The sequence below is a fragment of the Dermacentor silvarum genome, chromosome 9 (assembly GCF_013339745.2).
Source record: "Dermacentor silvarum isolate Dsil-2018 chromosome 9, BIME_Dsil_1.4, whole genome shotgun sequence".
In the NCBI taxonomy this organism is placed as follows: domain Eukaryota; kingdom Metazoa; phylum Arthropoda; class Arachnida; order Ixodida; family Ixodidae; genus Dermacentor; species Dermacentor silvarum.
In genome coordinates this window covers 143,254,620-143,273,592 of record NC_051162.1, presented here as the reverse complement: position 1 = coordinate 143,273,592, position 18,973 = coordinate 143,254,620, and the positions used below count along the sequence as shown (strand labels likewise).

Sequence of the window (18,973 nt, the reverse complement as noted above, 5' to 3'; positions counted from 1 at the left end):
GAAGACTTGATTAAACAGGAGGAGTAAGTTGGTTTAAAAAACATTGCTTGCAAAGCTTAGTGGCTGTTCATCTTTCAGTATTATGAAGGAATACCTGAACACAGCGTTTTTATTATATGCAGTCCAGCAGGAGCTAGACAATTTCTTAGTGTAATGTGTATTTGGACTTTTTTATTGAACTCATGTCATTAATGAGAAGAAAAAAAGCCTAGCCTAATCTCAACTTATTTTAACACAGTGCACTCATCACTACCTGCCAATCCTAGCAATTTATTTATTTATTTTTATTTATTTATTTAAAATACCCTCAGGGCCATATGGCGTTAAAGAGGGAGTGGTTACAGAGTAGTAAAGAAAGACAAATCAAAGGAACCAATAGAGTGAGTTCTGGTAATACAATGATTCTCCTGATTATACAATGTTAGCTAATGTTTCGCCAAAAAGTTTGTTATCGGTGATGGCTACGATACTTGAGGGAAGGTGGTTCCATTCCTGCGATGTACGGGGGATGAAAGACTGAAAGAAAGACTTCGTGTGACATGAATAAATTCCCACCTTACTGCGATGATCGACGCGGTTTGAAATGTATTGAGGCCGCATTATCCAGTCGTCGTCGTGAAGCGTGGTGCGGTGAAACATTTTATGAAATAGCGAAAGACGGGCCACTTTGCGGTGGTTAGCTAATGGGACAAGTGCTAGGTTAGTTTTCACTGAGGTTATACTCGCGGTACGGGTATAATCAGAAATAATGAAACTGGCAGAGTTATTTTGTACTAGTTCAAGTGAAGTAATGAGATTAACATGATTGGGATCCCATATTGCAGATGCATATTCAAGTTTCGAGCGTATTAGAGTCTTGTAAAGCTGTAGTTTTAAAGTAGGTGGTGTTTTCAAAAAGTTTCGCCGTAAGTACCCGAGCATGCGATTAGCATTGTTAATGACGTACTCTATATGAATGGTCCAATTTAAGTTATTTGTGATGTGTACACCGAGATATATATTTAGTTGACATGACGAAATCTAAGGTAACGTTGTTAAGATGATGGGTGCTAGGAGTAGAATTAGATCTAGGATACGCGCATTATTTTACATTTATTAATATTTAATTCCATTAACCACTTCGCGCACCAGTCAACTACATTATGCAGATTGGATTGGTGTGTTAAAGCATTATCAGGGCTGTTAATTTTCCGGAAGATAACACAATCGTCTGCGAACAGATGTATCTTAGAGGTTATTGTAACAGTTAGGTCATTAATATAGATAAGAAATTATAGTGGTCTGAGCACAGACCCCTGTGGTACACCTGATTGTACTTCAGTAAGTGGAGAGCTATGACCGTTAGCAGTGACGAATTGTAAACTGTTAGTAAGTAAATGCTCTATCCATTTTAGAAGGTAAGAGCAGACATTGATAGACAATGAGAATTATAACTCTTCGAACGTACTATTCGATTGGGTGGCTGCGTTGCTGCTGCCCTTTAGCGAGGTCGTGGCTTGCTTTTATTGTGCTGCATTCCACTGGGCGAAAAGGAGCCCTCAAGATCGCCCTCAAAGTGCACACTTTAAAGTAGCTGCGTCACAATGGGCTAACAGGAGCTGGTCGCTGTGATGAAATGTCAGTACAGGAGCAGTTTGGCTACACCGAGAGTAGTCGAGAGCACTTCGAGCTCCTCCCGCGCAAAACCGGACTGTGAAGGAAATCACGTGACGTGAACGCGTGTTATCCTTTTGTTTTGGTTATGTTGCTCTCGTTTCAATTCAATGAGCGGCTGCAATGCGGCTTGGAAGCGAAGTTCACTTAATTATCGACTTGGGATGGTAAACAATCTGCTCACGTGATACACTTTCGCCCTCACACACTGTTCTCGGAGCGCATTGAACGTTTCAGTGGGGGAGAACGCAGTCGCATTCTCCCTGCGGTATTACTCAGCTCCTCGCTACATTTTGCCTCCGCTTCGGCTCAGCCAGCGGACTACGTCATCAACGAAGGCTCCTGCAAGGCACCTTTGCACGATCACGGAATCAGCGTTCATTTTGCGTCGGAAGAAATCACGAAGAAGAGCCAGCCATGACAGTGCTCGAAGGCAGAAGCAAGTGACACACAGCCTGTGTGCGAATCTTCACTGAGAAGCAGCCATGAAGGCAGCATAAACGCTTCGTTGCAACGCCATAAAGGCAGCTCTCTCCGGCGTGGCCGCACAGATTCCTAGCTGACCTTTAACCTGGCGCCAGTAAAATGTGACATGAGAAACACACATTTCGGATTGAAGGGTGAAAAAATACTGCGCCGATATGTCGTTGATATACGCAAGGCAACAGTTCCTTTAGATTCATTACATTATTAAATACGTTTCACAACAATAATTCGGGACTTTGGCTGTTATTTGATTATCTATTACCACTTGATGCGGCCCACGTCAACGCACGCCAACAATCACCGCCGCAAGAAAAGTGCCTTTGAACTTGCTTCGACAGACTCGCTGTAAAAGCATTCCAGAATGGAAGGCGACAGCAAGGTTGAAGCATACCATAGCATAGCACAGCGATAGCATAGCATCGACAGCAATAGCATAGGGTCGAAAGTCCGCGGACGAAACCCGGTTGTCTCTTCCGCTGAAACCGCTGCGTGCACAGAGCTGTACAGGAGAAGCGCTAGAGTAGCTGACCCGCAGACTCTTAGGGTGTGTCCATCTGGCTTTGTTGTCTTTTGCAGCCAAACGAACTGAGTACCTCGTTTCTCTCTCGCGTCTCCTTCTTTCCACGGTTATGCCCATCCTATACATCACTCGTCTTGTGTATCTCATGTATGTCATCGTCTTTTCGCGCTGCAACAAACTTACATCTCCCTTCTCCTCTTGTCCGCCTTTCCTTGCATCTCGTCAGCTTTGGACGACGGTCCCTTCCCACAATCAACATGTGACGTTAAGAGTTACATGCTACACTTTCTTCATTGCATTCCTTCGTTTATTGGTCCGACACGACAAAGATTTGCCCTGGACCTATACAATACAAAATTCAATCGCATTTCAAGTTGTCAAACACCAAATAGTGAAATAGTAATTAATCCATATGCATCCATCTATACAAGAACAGTAAGTGCAGAATGCGCATTTCAAGAAATGATTCTGAGGAAGCGCCTGAAAAACGCCCATGTGCTTGCGTTGTACTGCGTGTTAAAGAATCTCAGGTGGTCAAAATTAATCCGGAGCCCTCCACTACGGCGTGCCTCATTATCAAAACTGGTTTTGGCACGTAAAACCCAAGAAACAAGACAATATCTATAGATCCAGTCGCCTACGTCTTGGTGCTCTCACGGTCGTTTTTTAACTTGGTAGGTACAAAAATTGGCATAGTATGACAAAAGTGTACGGCAAACATAAATGATAGCTCATGGCATAAGTGTCATGATATATTTGTCGTGTAGGTCTTAAAACAGCCGCCTACGTCTGGTACGAAAATGGTCGTTTCGTTAACTTGGTATGCAACTAGAATGGGCTCAGACATGGGTACTAAGTGAAAGAAACACTAAAGGATGATGGCAAAAGTCTTAGTCATGAGCATGACTCAGCAAAAATGACAATGACTCAGCGAAAATAATTATCGCTCATGGACCACGCGAATGGATTCGGACGTGGGCACTAAGTCAAGAAAACCCTAAAGAATGATGGTGGAAGTCACAGTCATGAGCATGGCTCAACAAAAATGACAATGACTCAGCAAAAAATTATTAACACTCCAAAACCCCTGGAATGGATTCGAACGTGGCCACTAAGTGAAGGAAACACTAAATGATGCTGGTAGAAATCGTAGTCATAAGCATGACTCAGCAAAAAGACCACGACTCAGCGAAAGAAAGATTAGCACTCAACAGGGGAACTGCGCAAAAAACACGAAAGACAAAAAGGGAGACACACACCAGGGAGACACAAAAACTACTGAAATGGGCTCAGACATAAATGATATCTCATGACATGAATGTCATGACATGCCTGCCATGTAGGTCATGAAAAGCCGCATACGCCTCTGTGCTCCCATGGTCGTTTTGTGAACTTGGTAGGCTCCCCACACACTGCCGGCTTTTTGTTTGATGGTGCCATTTTGCACATGCAGTATTAAACATGAAATGCTTTTAGCTCGCGTTGTTTGAGCCAAAAACCTTGAGCCAAAAGCGAGAGCCGTTATCCGGGCACTCAAACGAGAACGCCAGGGCATCTTTGCTGACAGGAAAATTTATTCACCCGTAGGCACGCGTACAACTGTGCTATGAACGTATAACTTATTGCATATGCAATGCATCGTACTCGATATAAACAAAACATATAAGGAAACAAAATAGTACATGGTGTCTAGTTGACGCTGGCTTTGCCACACACCAAAAACGGCTATGACCGTGTACATGCAAAAGCATAAATATCAGCCTCGAATTCATGAATGACCCCCGAGGCACACACTAGTACTGAGTATCTATTCGGACAAACAGAATTTGGGCATCATTCTGGATGTAGGAAGATTTCACATCGAGAGACGGTTATGTACCGCGCATATCAGTGGCATGTTTCAGGGCACCAATGTCACTGCGCATGTGCGCATAGTCACGTGGTACGTTTTAAGCGTGAAATGCTTTTCGCTCCCGTTGTCGGCCACCTTCAAGCGACCTTAAGCCAAAAGCCAGAGGCGTTATCCGGGCACTCCAACGAGAACATCCAGGCACTCAAAACGAGAACATGCCAGCAAGTGGCCAAGGAAATTTATTCACCCGTAGACCCGCGCACAACTGTGGTATGAAGGTAGAATACAGTATAACGCATCGCACATGCAATACATGATACTTGATATAAACAAAACAGATCTTAAACAAAATAGTAAGTGGCGTCTGCTGGACACTGGCTTTGCCACACATCAAAAACCACTATGACAGTGCACATGCAAAGGCATAAATGTCAGCCTCGAATTCATGAATGACACCGAAGGAGCACACAAGTACAAAGTCTCTACTCAGGCAAACAAAATTTGGGCATTATTCTGGCTGTAGCAAAACATTGCCTCGAGAGAAGGTTAGGTACCGCGTAGACCAGTGGCGAAGAAACTCGGCTTCACTGAGTTTGAACAACTGTTCTTCAAGATGACGCCATATTATCACTCGTAGTTTGCGCACGCTAGGGTACATGGCTCTATTTGGCTGCCGGGATCGTTCTGCAATGCTGCGGAAGCACCACAAATCGTTTCAGAGGAAGCGCGCTTCAACACACGCCTTTACTACATGCGTGTTGGTCTCTATTTGTGCGCAATGTATGCATTTAATATTTACTACCATACCCCAGCGTTCGAGCATGTCTCTTGTAGGTAGAATGCCCCAGTAATTATTGCCAATGCAAATCCTTCACTTTAGAGGGCAAATCAGGTGAAAAAACGGTTGTCCATGTTTGAGTAGCTGGAGCGGGAGGTAGAGCAGTCTCACACAACATTTCACAAAGCCTTGGAAGTGGTGTCTTACGCCCGCTTTGTATTCCTCAGTTGCACAAACTGGCTTTGTAAGCGCTAGCCGCCGCATACTATAGTGGTGGCGTTTCCGCTGTGGGAAGCAAATTGCCTTACTTTGCGGCATAAGTGTTCGACGGTAATGGCCCAGCCAATAAAGGAGCAGTGGCCTACCTGGGTACTCATCATCATCAAGTAGGTGGCATGTACTCTTAGTGTACAACAGTCTACCAAATGTAACCAAACGTCTACCAAATGTTTGGCAAATGTAACACGGCAAGCTCCATTCTCCGCTGGCTTTACGCTGACGAAAGAAAAAAATAGTGCGCTGCGTATTGCTACTTGTTTAGTCAGACCCATGAAAAAATGAGCGTTTACTGCGCGTACTATTGGTAACCGCGGGAGAGCCACCCTTGTAGCAAAGTTTACTGCACAATACGTTCTTAATGAAGGAAGCCCTTTCTGCTAGCGTCAGTGGCGACGCAGTCCTTGCTTCCGACTGTGCTTTATTGGAGCTAACAATGTCTCGCCATGTATGAGGTTACACACCACTTGCAGAAAGTTTTATGCGTGATATTTGGATATGCTCGGTCTGTTTAATGCCACTTGGTAATGCTTTTGCAGTGCGCCCGAAATTTATTGCTTTGCATTTCCTTGTATTTATTTTACCCACTGGAAATGATGGCCATTGATTATACATACGAAATTTCTCTACAAGACGGTCCCCATCCCGTAAGAACAAATGAATGCTATCCTCATACGCTGACACCTTTATGCACCCCGTTCCCGGCATAGGAAGACCCCTTACCAGCGGGTCCTCACTAAAACACCTTAGTAACGGGTCAATCAGAAGCACAAACACAAACAATATAGGCAACAAAGAACAATGCTGCCGCACTCCCCTTCTAACACCAAACCTAGGAAACAAGGTGCTGTGAAGTAGTAGTTCTGCCAATGTTCCCGAATACAACATCCGCAGGATATCTACAAACTCTTCGAAGAAGTTAAATAATCGTAGCGCCTCAAATAAGTACTGGTGTTCTAAGCGGTCCAACGCTTTGGCTTGGTCTGAGCTTACCAATACTCCTAAATCTTCACGCGCCTGTTCACGCGCTGTTCTGTATTGTATAATATCACGTGTTAAGTGGAGAGGTGAAAATATACTCCAACCAGACAGAGAACATGTTTCATGTACACTGACTATTTTAGGCAGTAATACGTTCATGCGATTTACAAGAAGGGTTGTCAATAAAGTCTGTTGTTGAGCAGCGTTATGGGCCTCCAGGATAAGAGTTCTGGAAGGATTGAATCTGGCTTTGGCAAGAGTATCACGCGGCCCGGATTAAACGATTTAGGAATTACATTGGTCAGCCACCTGCACCGGATGTTGATCCCCTGTTTATAGATCGGATAACATCAAAAACCTCTTGCAGATTTGTTGGAGACAATAAATTCTTGCCTTCCATGTATTCCACGTTGGGTAGATTATTACAAAAATCATATATTTGTTCACCTAAACGTTGTGCACTGTAAGTATCTTCCGATGAGAATGCGCCTGATAACCAGTTCCAAAATATTGCTTCACTATCTCGTCTCGCACCGGTGTCTGTGCCACCTTCCATTATAACCTTTTCAACAAAAAAAAAAATTGCATTTTGCCTGCTACTGGAGGCAAAATGACATTTTTTGGCAGCCAGTCGCAGTACCTCATAATCAGAAATTGGCCTGTTCGTGATCCATGCCCTTGCCGAGATACGAGAGTACCAGCTCATAATCCTATGGTATCGTTCACGCTCGTGATCAATGTACTCGTTTACATTAGCTGTGTCTGGGAGCCACCATCTCGTAATATTCTTATCCTTCTTGGGCGCTAACAAAGCTGCTCAGTTTCCTGCTAGATGCTATGCATGCTGACTTCCACCTTTCCTTTACACTATTCCACGCTTTGATATTGCATTCATAATCGCTTACTGATGTAGCTATTGCGGCTTTGAGTTAGGTTAGGGTCACCTGGTCACGCAAAAAAGCATTGTCTAGTTTGCACATATCAGTCGGTTCACCTGGCCTTCCTTGGAGGTTCAGCATGGCAGTGAAAGCTCGATGATCTGAAATGTGACCCACGTCTGCAGGGAGATCGAGGATGCTGCACTGTACAATTTGCGATAATATTTCAAAGGGTAAACACATCGATCTAGACGACATTGCGATTGCCTTTTCTGCCATGTGGCCCCAAAACTTACCCCGTGTATGTGTACCCAGGCACTGGAAGCGTTTTGCCTTGCCCCTCATAAGTCGTGCATAGGGTCGAGTACACAGTTAAAATCACCAACCATGAAGAATGGATGGTTGTCGAACAAAAATAGGGAGAGTTTTGCAAAGAAGTCATTGCGGTCTTGACGTATGGCGGGCCCATAGACATTCAATTCTTGAAGTTTCCTCTCGCCCCAGAAGAAACCAGACACTATTCCCCACCTTCTAAATCAAATAGGCGGTGACTTCCATGTAGAATCACCCTACGAAAAACAACTCCTCGCCGCGACATCGCCCAGGGCTGTATGAAAAATATGCTTTTGCAAGAAATTCAACGCAAAACCTTTCAACTTCCGGCTTGTTTCTTGAGTTACACTCCTGAAGAAAGAGGAGCACGACTTTTTTTCTCGCGGGCAAATTTACTTCGCTCGGTTTATCTCTGCTACCAAATCCTTGTGTGTTAAGCGTCATTACGTGCAAATACATGGTGAATGAGTTAGTTGCGTACAAAATAGACTTAAGGCAAATGGCTTACCACAAATAAGTTGCGCATGGAATCGGCGTCCTGCATCGCTGCAAAAGCCAGAACGGAGCAAAGTAAAAAAAGTTGCAGTGGCTTAGCTCGGCTATGCCAGGATATACGTAGCGTTAGCAAAGGTTCAGCTGATTATTCTTAGCTTATTCTTAAGATTATTCTTAAGATAAGATTATTCTTATGAGTCAATTCTTCTCCGTTCTTCTGCGCTGTTGAGCAGCATTTGCGCTCTCCTTCTCCATGGCTATACCACACTGGCAAACGCCAGTCAGAAGCGCAGCGGCTCCAGCGCAGTGTCAGACGGCGACTCCACAGCGAGCGCGCGCCGGCGCCAGTGCGTCTACCACGGCTACGACGTCACTCCTCTGGAATGCGCAGACCGGCGGCGGTGAGTCGCGCGCGGCGGCGGCGGAGTGCGCGAGAGGTGCCGGCTCCGGTGGCTCCGGTGCGCACGCCGTGTGACATCACTGATCCTTGCGCATGCGCAGCACGGCTCTTGATGTGCCGCGCGAAACGGGCTTGGCTAGGCCAGTGTAGCTAACGCTACAAAAAAAAGTTGCTGTGGCTTAGCTCGGCTATGCCAGGATATACGCAGCGTTAGCAAAGGTTCAGCTGATTATTCTTAGCTTTCCTGGTTGTCTCCTACGCTCAACCGCTAATTGCCAGGCAACTACTTCGGGATCCGATGAGTCAAGCTTCTCCGTTCTTCTGCGCTGTTGAGCAGCATTTGCGCTCTCCTTCTCCGTGGCTATACCACACTCAGTGGGCTTCTTCGATTTTCTACTTCTGGCTACCCGCGGGCTGCCAGAGCCACCAGCGCGCCTTCGTTTTTCTCGGGTTGCTCCGCTGACCGCGTGACGCACTTCCGCCGCGCGTTCGTTTACTATGGTTTACTCGGGCTGGACGGTTCTGGCTACCCGCGGGCTGCCAGAGCCACCAGCGCGCCTTCGTTTTTCTCGGGTTGCTCCGCTGACTGCGTGACGCACTTCCGCCGCGCGTTCGTTTTACTCGGGCTGGACGGTTCTGGCTACCCGCGGGCTGCCAGAACCTGCCAGGACGATTTTGTTCTGGCTGCTCTCTGGAAGTTCTCTGGCTAGCAGACGACAAAAAGAGGCGATGAGCGCTCGCCGCCATCTTTGTGGGGACTTGACGGTTTGCAGCGCGGGCGCTTGAGGACTTTTACCTCGCTCAGTCAACTGGCTTGCGTTGAACGCTAGCGCGCGCCGCCCCGGTTGTTGTGGTTTCGGACTTCGTCTCGCGTACTCGTCGGCGTGGTGCGTGGATCGCTGATTGCGTTGCTTCTAGCGTTATCTCACTAGGGTTCTAACGCACCGTTCCGCCTTGCGAGGCGGTGCCATACGAGTGGCGGCGAACCATACGAGCGGCAGCGAAGCTTTCTTTTTTGTGTGTGTGTATGCCGTGAATCCTTCTTCACCGCCGTAAACAGCACGCACGGCGCTGTCACCGGCGCTGTCGATTATGCTTGCATGGTATTTTCATCGTGTTCCGCGCAAGTTGTTCGCGAAGTTGTAGACGCACATCGCGGTGCATTTTCGGTTCATCTTTCTCTAGTGGTATCCCTTTTCACATCGCTCGCGTATAGGCGGCGATATATTTTTTCTGCAGTTATATAGCGAAGGCGTCGCAGCTAGCCCACGTTCGCTCCGTCTATCCGCCGTATGCTTGGGTGGCAGCTCGAAACTGCCGTTGATGTTAAAGGAATGCACTGAGATGAGTAGTGGCCACACGTATATTAGGTTAATTATTGCTCTCATGATAAAGCTTTTTGATGGTCACAGGTGGCGTCCATTTTCATGCGCCAGCCCAACGCCTCGTTGGCCAGCCGCAGCCCCCAGCTCCTTCAGCACAGGAGCAGAATTGAAAGGAGCACTATCAACCGAAACAAACTTTCTGAAATCGAATTCAAGCATGTCGATCGGCACGAAATTTTACGCTTAATGACCTACCCGCTTTTTCGTGACTTGTCAAATGACTTCAAATGTCCCGGTGGCCGACCTCCTCGAGGCATCCTCGAGCGATCGCTTTTGCGCGATTATTTACGTGCGATTTTGCGTCTTGGTATCGGACTCGTCGCAGGCCGTTTGTTACGCTGTGCAAAGTGAGATGCCCAGTCGCGCGAACTCTCGCAAAAGTGTTTTTCCGAATACAGCTGTATATTTTCACGGTGGCAACGCAGAAATGGGCTGACTACGCCGCGCGCGCGGTGCCCACGCCGGTCGCTGCCATTTTGGTAGCTTGTTTACATTTATCCCGCGGCCAGCGCTGTCCCGGCGTTCGATTTTGCAAACTTCGGGCAGCTCCGGGTTGTCTTGGGATCCCAGCTCACGTGACTTCCTATCAACACCGGAACTAGCTGGCTGCCGTCTGGCTGCCAGCGGGCTGCCAGAACTCCGAAAATCGAAGAAGCCCACTGGCAAACGCCAGTCACTGAGATGACTCCAGCGGCTCCAGCGCAGTGTCAGACGGCTACTCCACAGCGAGCGCGCGCCGGCGCCAGTGCGTCTACCACGGCTACGACGTCACTCCTCTGGAATGCGCAGACCGGCGGCGGTGAGTCGCGCGCGGCGGCGGCGGAGTGCGCGAGAGGTGCCGGCTCCGGTGGCTCCGGTGCGCAAGCCGTGTGACATCACTGATCCTTGCGCATGCGCAGCACGGCTCTTGATATGCCGCGCGAAACGGGCTTGGCTAGGCCAGTGTAGCTAACGCTACAAAAATCAGCCCCTTTGCTTTGCACTGTACGGTTAAGCCCTTTACAGAAAAGCATGAAGTGTTCAGCCGTTTCCTGTTCCTATCCACATGCACCGCACAACGTGTCTACACCTTGGTACATCTCAGTCCGCAATACTTCTGTCCTGGCTTCAAACAAGAAAGAGCTTCCTGTAGAATTCTGATAGATATTTTCTTGGGTAATTTCTTGTTTTAAAGTTCTGTATGTTTCCGGTGCTGATTTCGTCTGCATCTCGGTTTTCCACAGACCCCGCTTTGTTTCTTTAACCTTTTTCTTAACCACTGTTTCTTAGTTTGCACCCCTCCTGCAGTCCAAATATATGATTGACAATTTTCTCGTCATCTTCCTCCATTTTGTGTCAACATTCGTCATGTACAAATAACTGAAAACTCTCCTTGCCCACCGCTTTTCCGCCATTTCTCTGAATCGCTCCTCCTATTCTATCTTGCTGCTAGCGTCCTTAGCAAAAATTCCAATAGGAATCTCTGTTGGTCGTATACGAAATATATAAGTCCAATAAGAAAACCTACAGGCCCATAGCAGAACGTACAGGTCCCACAGCAAAGTGTACAGGTCCCATAAGGTGTTTGCTGGTCCCGTATTATAGGGCAATAGACTGTTCTATGAGACGAATAAAAATGTCGCAGTTTCACCCGAAAGGCGAAGCATCAATTGCGATAGCAACTTAGTAGAGAGCTATACGGAGTAAGGATAGTAGTTTTATCAGCTGTATAAACTTGGGCATGCAGCAGCACCAGCAACGCGCAGAACTGTTGTCGACGCCGTCGGCGTTTTTATATAAATACGTATTTGGTGCCGCAGCTAAACGTCGCCTCCCCTCCCTCCCTCCCGTTGCCCCACAGCCTTTCGCCCGACGGAAAAAGTTGCGTTTGCTCTGTATATATGGAAAGGAGGAAAGATCCGCTTAATTCTGCAGCCCTTCAGGGAGCACGGCGCCAACCTTTCCCTTTCCCTCAAGAACCACTTATCATCACGGCGCCGAACGCGCGTTTGCTCTCCGACGTGCGTTCGCTCCCCGTGAAAGCGCGCGTCCCTCGCGCCCTTTCACTCGCACATACAGTGTCCGGAGGGCAGCGACGATTTAATCGCCATTGACGTCATACGGAACCCCACGGCGACGCCGCAGGATAACGTCCGGTTGGCTACCCTACACCGGGGGAATGGGAAGAGGGAACACAAAGATGACAGGGAGAGAGAGGAGGGAAGGAAAGAAGAGAAATGAGCGGTTAGTTCGCTGACGCGTGTGTTAGTGCACTAATAGTCACAGACGTTGACACAAGCCCGTCGTCCTCAAGAAGCACAAAAGTGCCTTCACCGCTTTATGGGCCGACGAGCGATGGGGGCGGTGTTCCAGCAACACCTGCACGGAAAGCGTCCGATTGTCCAGTTTTTTTAGCGCGTTAGCGAGTTCTTGTCTCTCTTGGGCATATCGTGGACAGTGGCACAGCAGGTGGTCAATAGTTTCGTCGGTGCCGCAGACCTCGCATGCTGCACTGTCGGTCACTCCAATTAATGTAGAGTATGCCTTTGTGAAGGCAACACCTAACCAAAGGCGACAGAGAAGCGAAGCTTCACGTCGAGGAAGCCCGAATGGAGGTCGGAGTTGCAGTGACGGGTTTAATTGATGCAGTCGTGTTAATCGTAAGTTTGGCGAGTTCCACTCGGTCAGTGAGAGACTGCGTGCCAGGTGTCGAAGCTGCCTTGCGGCGTCTGTCCTCGAAAGTGGAATTCGCCGATGACAGAAATCCTCTTTGAGTGTCCATATAATTGCTATCGCAATAAAACGCCGGCATATCCCACGCTCTGTGGCAAACGATGTTATGCGACGTAGAAGCAGGGTGCGGCGATCCTACCAAGGTAACCAAACGATCATGGGAGCACCGAGGCGTAGGTGGCTTTTCATGACCTACATCACACGCAAGTCATGACATTCATGTCATGACCTATCATTTATGTCCGAACACGTTGCAGTAGTTTTTGTGTCTCCCTGGTGAGTGTCGCCCTTGTCTTTCGTGTTTTCTTGCGCTGTTCCCCTGTTGAGTGTTAATATTTTTTGCTCCGAGTCATTGTCATTTTTGCTGACTCATGCTTATGATTATGAGTTCTACCATCATCCCTTCGTGTTTCTTTCACTTAGTGCCTACGTCTGAACCCAATCCAGGGGTGCCGTTAATCATTAACGTTAATCATTGACGTTAATAATTTTTAGCTGAGTCGTCATTTTTGCTATCATGCCCATGATTATGACTTCTGCCATAATCGTTTAGTGTTTCTTTCACTCAGCATCTATGTCCGAACCCATTCTAGTTACATACTAAGTTAACGAAAGGACCATGGGCCGTATTCTGAAACGTTCGCCTAGGCGAAATCAGCGTGCGCGCTGATTGGCTGGTTGAGCAAAATTGAATGGCGTTGGGCTCAACCACCCAATCAGCTCATCCAATTTTGCTAAAACAGCCAATCGGCGCACGCCTGAAAGCGAAAAAAGAAATTTCGCCTAGGCGAACGTTTCAGAATACGGCCCCGTGAGAGCACGAAGACGTAGGCGGTTGTTTCATGACCTATATGACACACATGTCATGAGATTGATGTCATTCCCGAATATTTATGTTCAACATACACTCTCATCGTACTATGCCAATTATGGTACCTACCAAGTTAACGAAACGACCATGAGAGCACCAAGACGTAGGCGGCTACATAGATACCGTCAAAGTGGCAAATGTTCGCCAATAAATGCGCTGCATTTAAAAGGGCATCGAAGGCGAAGCGTGCACTGCTCATGTTCCTCACACAGGTTCGTCGGAAGCAAGCTGATTCTTAAAGTACCAAGGTTGCAGAGGCTTGCACAGGGATGGGAACGCGATGTCTGCGCCAAGCATCGTACCGGCAACGCTGCGTCAACTCCGTAGTGGGGAGTAAATGAAAAGCAGCCCTTATGGGCAGCAGAAGCGGTGTAAAGCGCCATCGTTAGTACTTCTCCGAATCCGATACAACGTCCACGGTAGTGGTGTCTCGCCGCATTTTCTTGCATTTCGGCCATTGGCTCTGATTACGTACAACTCTCTCAAAACAGAATTCTCTTGGCGTCTGCAGACGGAGTATGTGAGTGCATGCGTCTCTTATTCACCGCTTTACTGGTAATACTCGCAAGCGCTTGTCGTTGTCTTGACAACCGGTGTGATCCTCCCCGGAGCGGCCGAGACTTCGGGGATACTGAGATGGCATCCATTTGCGTCCTAACCAGCGTTCGGTGTTGTAGCATATGTAAGAACTCGTTGTAGCTATGATCGCGTAATTTGGGCGTCTAACGCAGGCTCCTCGTCATCTTCTGCGGCAGACGACGTCATTGTGGCCGGCAGCGTTCTGTTGCGTTCCTCGTCAGTAGAGGGAGGAGACGCTGCGTACGCTCCCATCGGGGGACGCTGGCGTCGGCACCTCCGATGCACTACCTTCTCCTTGTGGTTGATTGTGGCTCGCGTTTGTGCTGTTACTTCAGGTGTATCATCCTCTAGAGGTGGTTGGGTGGACGTTGCTGGTGTTACTGCAGCAGCATACAAAGGTGGTTGCACACAATCAACAGTGGCGTGCTCGCCGTTGCAACGTCTGCATGGCGCATTGTACGTTGCAGTAGCACGGCCGAAAATGGCACATTGGGCGCATCGGGCTGATGTGCAGGAGGCCCCAAAATGACCTTTTGCGCCCCACTTGAAGCACATTCTCTTCATTCCTTTGTATTCCAGCATTACCCAAAAGCTAGTCACCATGAGGAAATTCGGTGGAGCTTTTATCATCCATGACCAGTCGGGTGCCATTGCCGATGTCCGCCGTGTCCTTGAAAACAACGTCGAAAATGGCTCGGCACTACCCGTACGGTGCAAGTTCAGCAGTCCGGACATTGTCAATAACACAGGGTGGAAGACGATAAACCGTCACATAAACCACTACAGTGCCCATGCGCTCCAGGGGTACGACCTTGTTGACGAGTAGCAGATAGCCTTTCGCCACTGATCGACAGCTGCCAAGAACTTCTTGTACGCCGTGACGTTGCATGATACTGCAATTCTCCGGCACCTATGACTTCTTCGACTGGAGTCGATGATGGCGTCAACCGGCGTCGAAACCGGTAGATAGAAGAGAAAGCACTGAGCTTTTTTGGGGGCGTTGGACGGGAAGTGGTTTGTCCATGGCTGCTTCACCTAAGCATCCACGACGCAATGCGCGGTGCCCTGGTTGATGGCACGTATGAAAATATGCGCCGCGAACAAAACGAAGTCGACCGGAGCAACCGGTCAAATGTTATCAAAATGCGGTGTCTGGCCCCAAACCTGTTTGCGCAGGACCGCATTGGATACGCTAGTTACTTGCCAAACAAGTTACAAAAAATATTGCTTCTATTTCTTTCTAATGTTTGTTCGCAGTATCACTCAATCTGTAACTTCTAGATCGCTGAAGTTTTATTTGTCATTTCCAGTAGCTACGTTCAAACGGCAGATAGTGGAAACCATACACTGGATTGTCTTCTTTTGGTACTTAGATAGGGTTTCCTGCCCTCTTTTGAACGACAGCGGTCCGTGAGTCCTTAGCGGTCCACGATAACAAGAAAAAGTAGCGACATACACTCAGCGCGCGGCACTGTTGGAAGGAGAAAAGCGGCTTGAAGGTGGCTGAACCACAGGCAGCAAAAGTACGCCATATGGTAGCCATTTCATGCTTACATCTACTCTCGATTGCGGTACAGCCACTGTTTTGTTTTGATTACCATTTCGAGAAACAAATTTCGAGCTAGCGTGCACTAGCGGCGCAAGCCTGAAGACCCAGCAGAGCTGATCGGTATCGTTCGTTCTCGGCTTCTGTCACGTCGGTATCTTCTCGGAGCCGACGCTTTCTGTCCCGTTCCCTAGCATTCTCTCGCTGGACGCACTCCGGATCTCCGGCTCACCGTCCTCGTTTTGCAGCGGCTTCATCGGCTGACCGTGCTGGGTTCAGTCGGCGTCGACGCTGGCAGTCTCGCTTAGCAGCGCGCCGCAATTCTTGGTAAGGGGCTTCTTCCTCAGCAGTACGAACCTTCCATGTCTACGTCTGGCGCGCCGCCGCCGCGCACCGCCCTTCATACGGAACGAAGGAGCGCAGTCGCAGTTGGTCATGACGTCACGTCCCACTCGTAGCGCATGCGCAGTAGTGCGCAGCTGGAGGCGAAGTGGTACGGGAAGTGAGGCGAAAGCTAATCACAGTGTACGGGCGGGAAGCGGAGACGAACCGGGATGACGCAACGGCTCATGCGCAGTAGCGCGATTCTGGCGGAAGCTCGACGGAGCTGTGTCTGTGTCGGGCGAAGCGAGCGCGCACCTGCGGCGGCCGTTACTAGGCAACGCGAGGTGACGTCATAGCTCGCCGCAGTTTTTCGCGAATGACTAACGGAGTTACGGATAGCTTAAACAGCTTCGCTGTTAAAAATGTTACGCAAGAAGTGCCGTATTCTTCATCAACTAGTTTACACTACACATCCTCAATGCATGCTTGTTATACAGCCGGAGCAGAAGTATTTGTCGCAATTTGTCAAAATTTCACAGTAGGTCATATTTGCTGTTGGTTACAATTAAGTGACTTTTTATTTGACATTTTCTTTCAGACATGCAGAAGAGGCGTCTGTGGAAAGTACACGTGGCCTGAGCTTTGAAGGCGCGACAGCTCTAAAGGTTATGTCAAAATTTTCAAACAAACCAATAAAGCATTTTCTCTTGCTTCCTTTATATGATGCCATAGGCAAGAAGTCCAATTTGGTTCATGCGTACCTAAGTCTCCTACTTTTCGTGATTCACATGAAAACGCATTCCTCACTCGCACATGAATAAAACATTTTCCTTTCCACATCAGCAAAGCTTCTATTAGACCGTTTCTTACAGCGAAGCTGTTCGCCTCTAGCTGGTTGAGATTTTGTGGCGTGCTCATCCAAAAACAGCAGCTGGAAAAGGGGTTTGTGTTTTCAAGGTTTCTTTACTTCATAGTTAACGAATTTTCGGCCACATTTTCCTTTGAGGTATTAAATTATTTCAATAACGCAATTCCGCTACAGATGGAAGGCCTACAAAAATTAGGATGTATGCGGTGCTAACGGTACCGCCACCTAGCGGGCGCGGCGACTCTGACAGGCCACAAACGGCAGCTGGAAAAGGGCCTTCTCCTTTAGTTTCCGCGTAACAGAATTATGTTTCCTCGTATACTCCAACAACAATCCGAGTATATCATGTCTGCGGGTTGTGTGTAAGCCGTACTTTACGCATTTTCTGCCGCAATTTACTTTTAAACACGAAGTTCGTTCAGTAAGGCACTCGCGCTTGGCGGACCGCCTAGAAGAATGAGGATGTATCTTGCACATCCGCACACGCGCGTGCATGACGTACGTCGCTTGTGGTGATGATGCTTGTGTAACGTCGTATACAACGTCGGTTGGGGTGGTGGTACTTCTGTATGTACGCACCAGCTTCGCTGTACATCCATCGCCACAAGGTGGAAAGAAGGCGCAATCTTTCGCATGATGTATACAGCGTACGCCAAGGCGCGCCCGATTTTGTTGAGATGTTGGCACCGTTTTGGAATACGCTAACGTCATCTGCTTCCCACATACAGCAATACATCTATAAAAACCATAAAAAGTACAAAGGCTGTGCTACTTACCTTTAATAGGTACAGGCACTATGACTCCCCTACAAACATCATTGTCCAAGCGTTCTTTGAAGCACTCTCCGTTAGGGCCAGATAAGTTGGTGTAAAATTCTTCTAGCAAGTTTATAGCGAAGCTGTATATCTCTGCCAGCCAAGGAAATTTTCTTGTAGTTGGCGTAAGCGAAAAATCCAGGCTAAACATTGAATACAAACAACATATATCCTATCAAATCAGGCATACAGCACACAGCTCAGCACTCGTTTTCAAAAGAAAAACTACAAAACAAGCAACAAAATCACATGATGGATGATGATGCGCGTGTGAACAATGTGAACACACTCCAACGCGTTGCGCTAAAGATTAGGTTTGCAGCTGCTTCGAAAGGGGTTGGCGTCATTCAAAACCCTCGTGAAACCAGTATCTTTGGTTTCACTCTTTCTAGAGCCACGTGTGTGAATTCAAGTGGGTGTTGTGGGTCGTTGTGGGTGTCGTTTACAGCTTCACTGTCCAACCACCTTCACAGCGTGCATTGGAGCCCCAGTTTTTTTTTAATCAACTGAGCCAATTGAAGTGCCATCGGTAGGCGCTTGGGACACAACGCTGATACATTTTGTATCACATGAAACGGGCATTGTTTATGGTGCAATGTAACATGATTCGTCCCCTCAGGGATCACCCAGCCTTCACCGGTAACCCTGAAAGCTCCAGCCGCCATGCGGTTCGAGTATCGCCGTTTCAATCACTGTGCATTATTATTTCGTCAGCCTTGCTCAGTCGATTTCCCTTTCATGTGCATATGTTTTCAAATCAAATAATTATTACGTCGGGATCACGTGTATCACGTAATCAATAACCATTCCGTCTAAACTAGTACGCTGTTCACGCTGACATCCTGCATAGTCTAAACGGGACTGCAGTATGTAAAAAAAAAAACGTTTAAGTGCTCACTTTTTCCACGTGTGGTCACAGAATGGAATGTTCTCAACGGAGTAGTAGTTTCTTATCGGTCACTTCTATCGTTAATTATCCTTGTAAAACTAATTTTGCCATAAAGTGCAAGGGGCAAAGAAGGAAAAACGCGGCAGAAATATCCATCTTAGTATGAGACATCAAACACAACTGAATCCCCATAACTCACGCGCATGTCTTTACCGTAATACTCGTGTTTAGGATGGCGTACGGTGTACTGACAAGAAGCGAGGTTTAAAGCATGAGGCACACTATTTATTCTTCGCCGTTCTGGTAGCCTCTGGCTGCACGTGCTCGTGAGC

General features: G+C 47.8%; 1 protein-coding gene across 2 annotated transcripts in view; it reads left to right on the top strand.

The window, feature by feature from the left end:
- Positions 1-16,886, top strand: part of LOC119465040 (venom metalloproteinase antarease-like TtrivMP_A) — a 41,528-nt gene extending 24,642 nt beyond the window's left edge. Inside the window, exon 13 of one of the 2 annotated variants that reach the window (XM_049655914.1) lies at positions 16,668-16,886. In XM_049655914.1, the coding sequence (XP_049511871.1) occupies positions 16,668-16,715 (48 nt within the window). In that variant the 3' untranslated portion in view covers positions 16,716-16,886. The remainder of the gene's footprint in view (positions 1-16,667) is intronic. The other variant, XM_037725871.2, reaches the window with a different exon arrangement.
- The last annotated feature ends 2,087 nt before the right edge of the window (positions 16,887-18,973 follow it).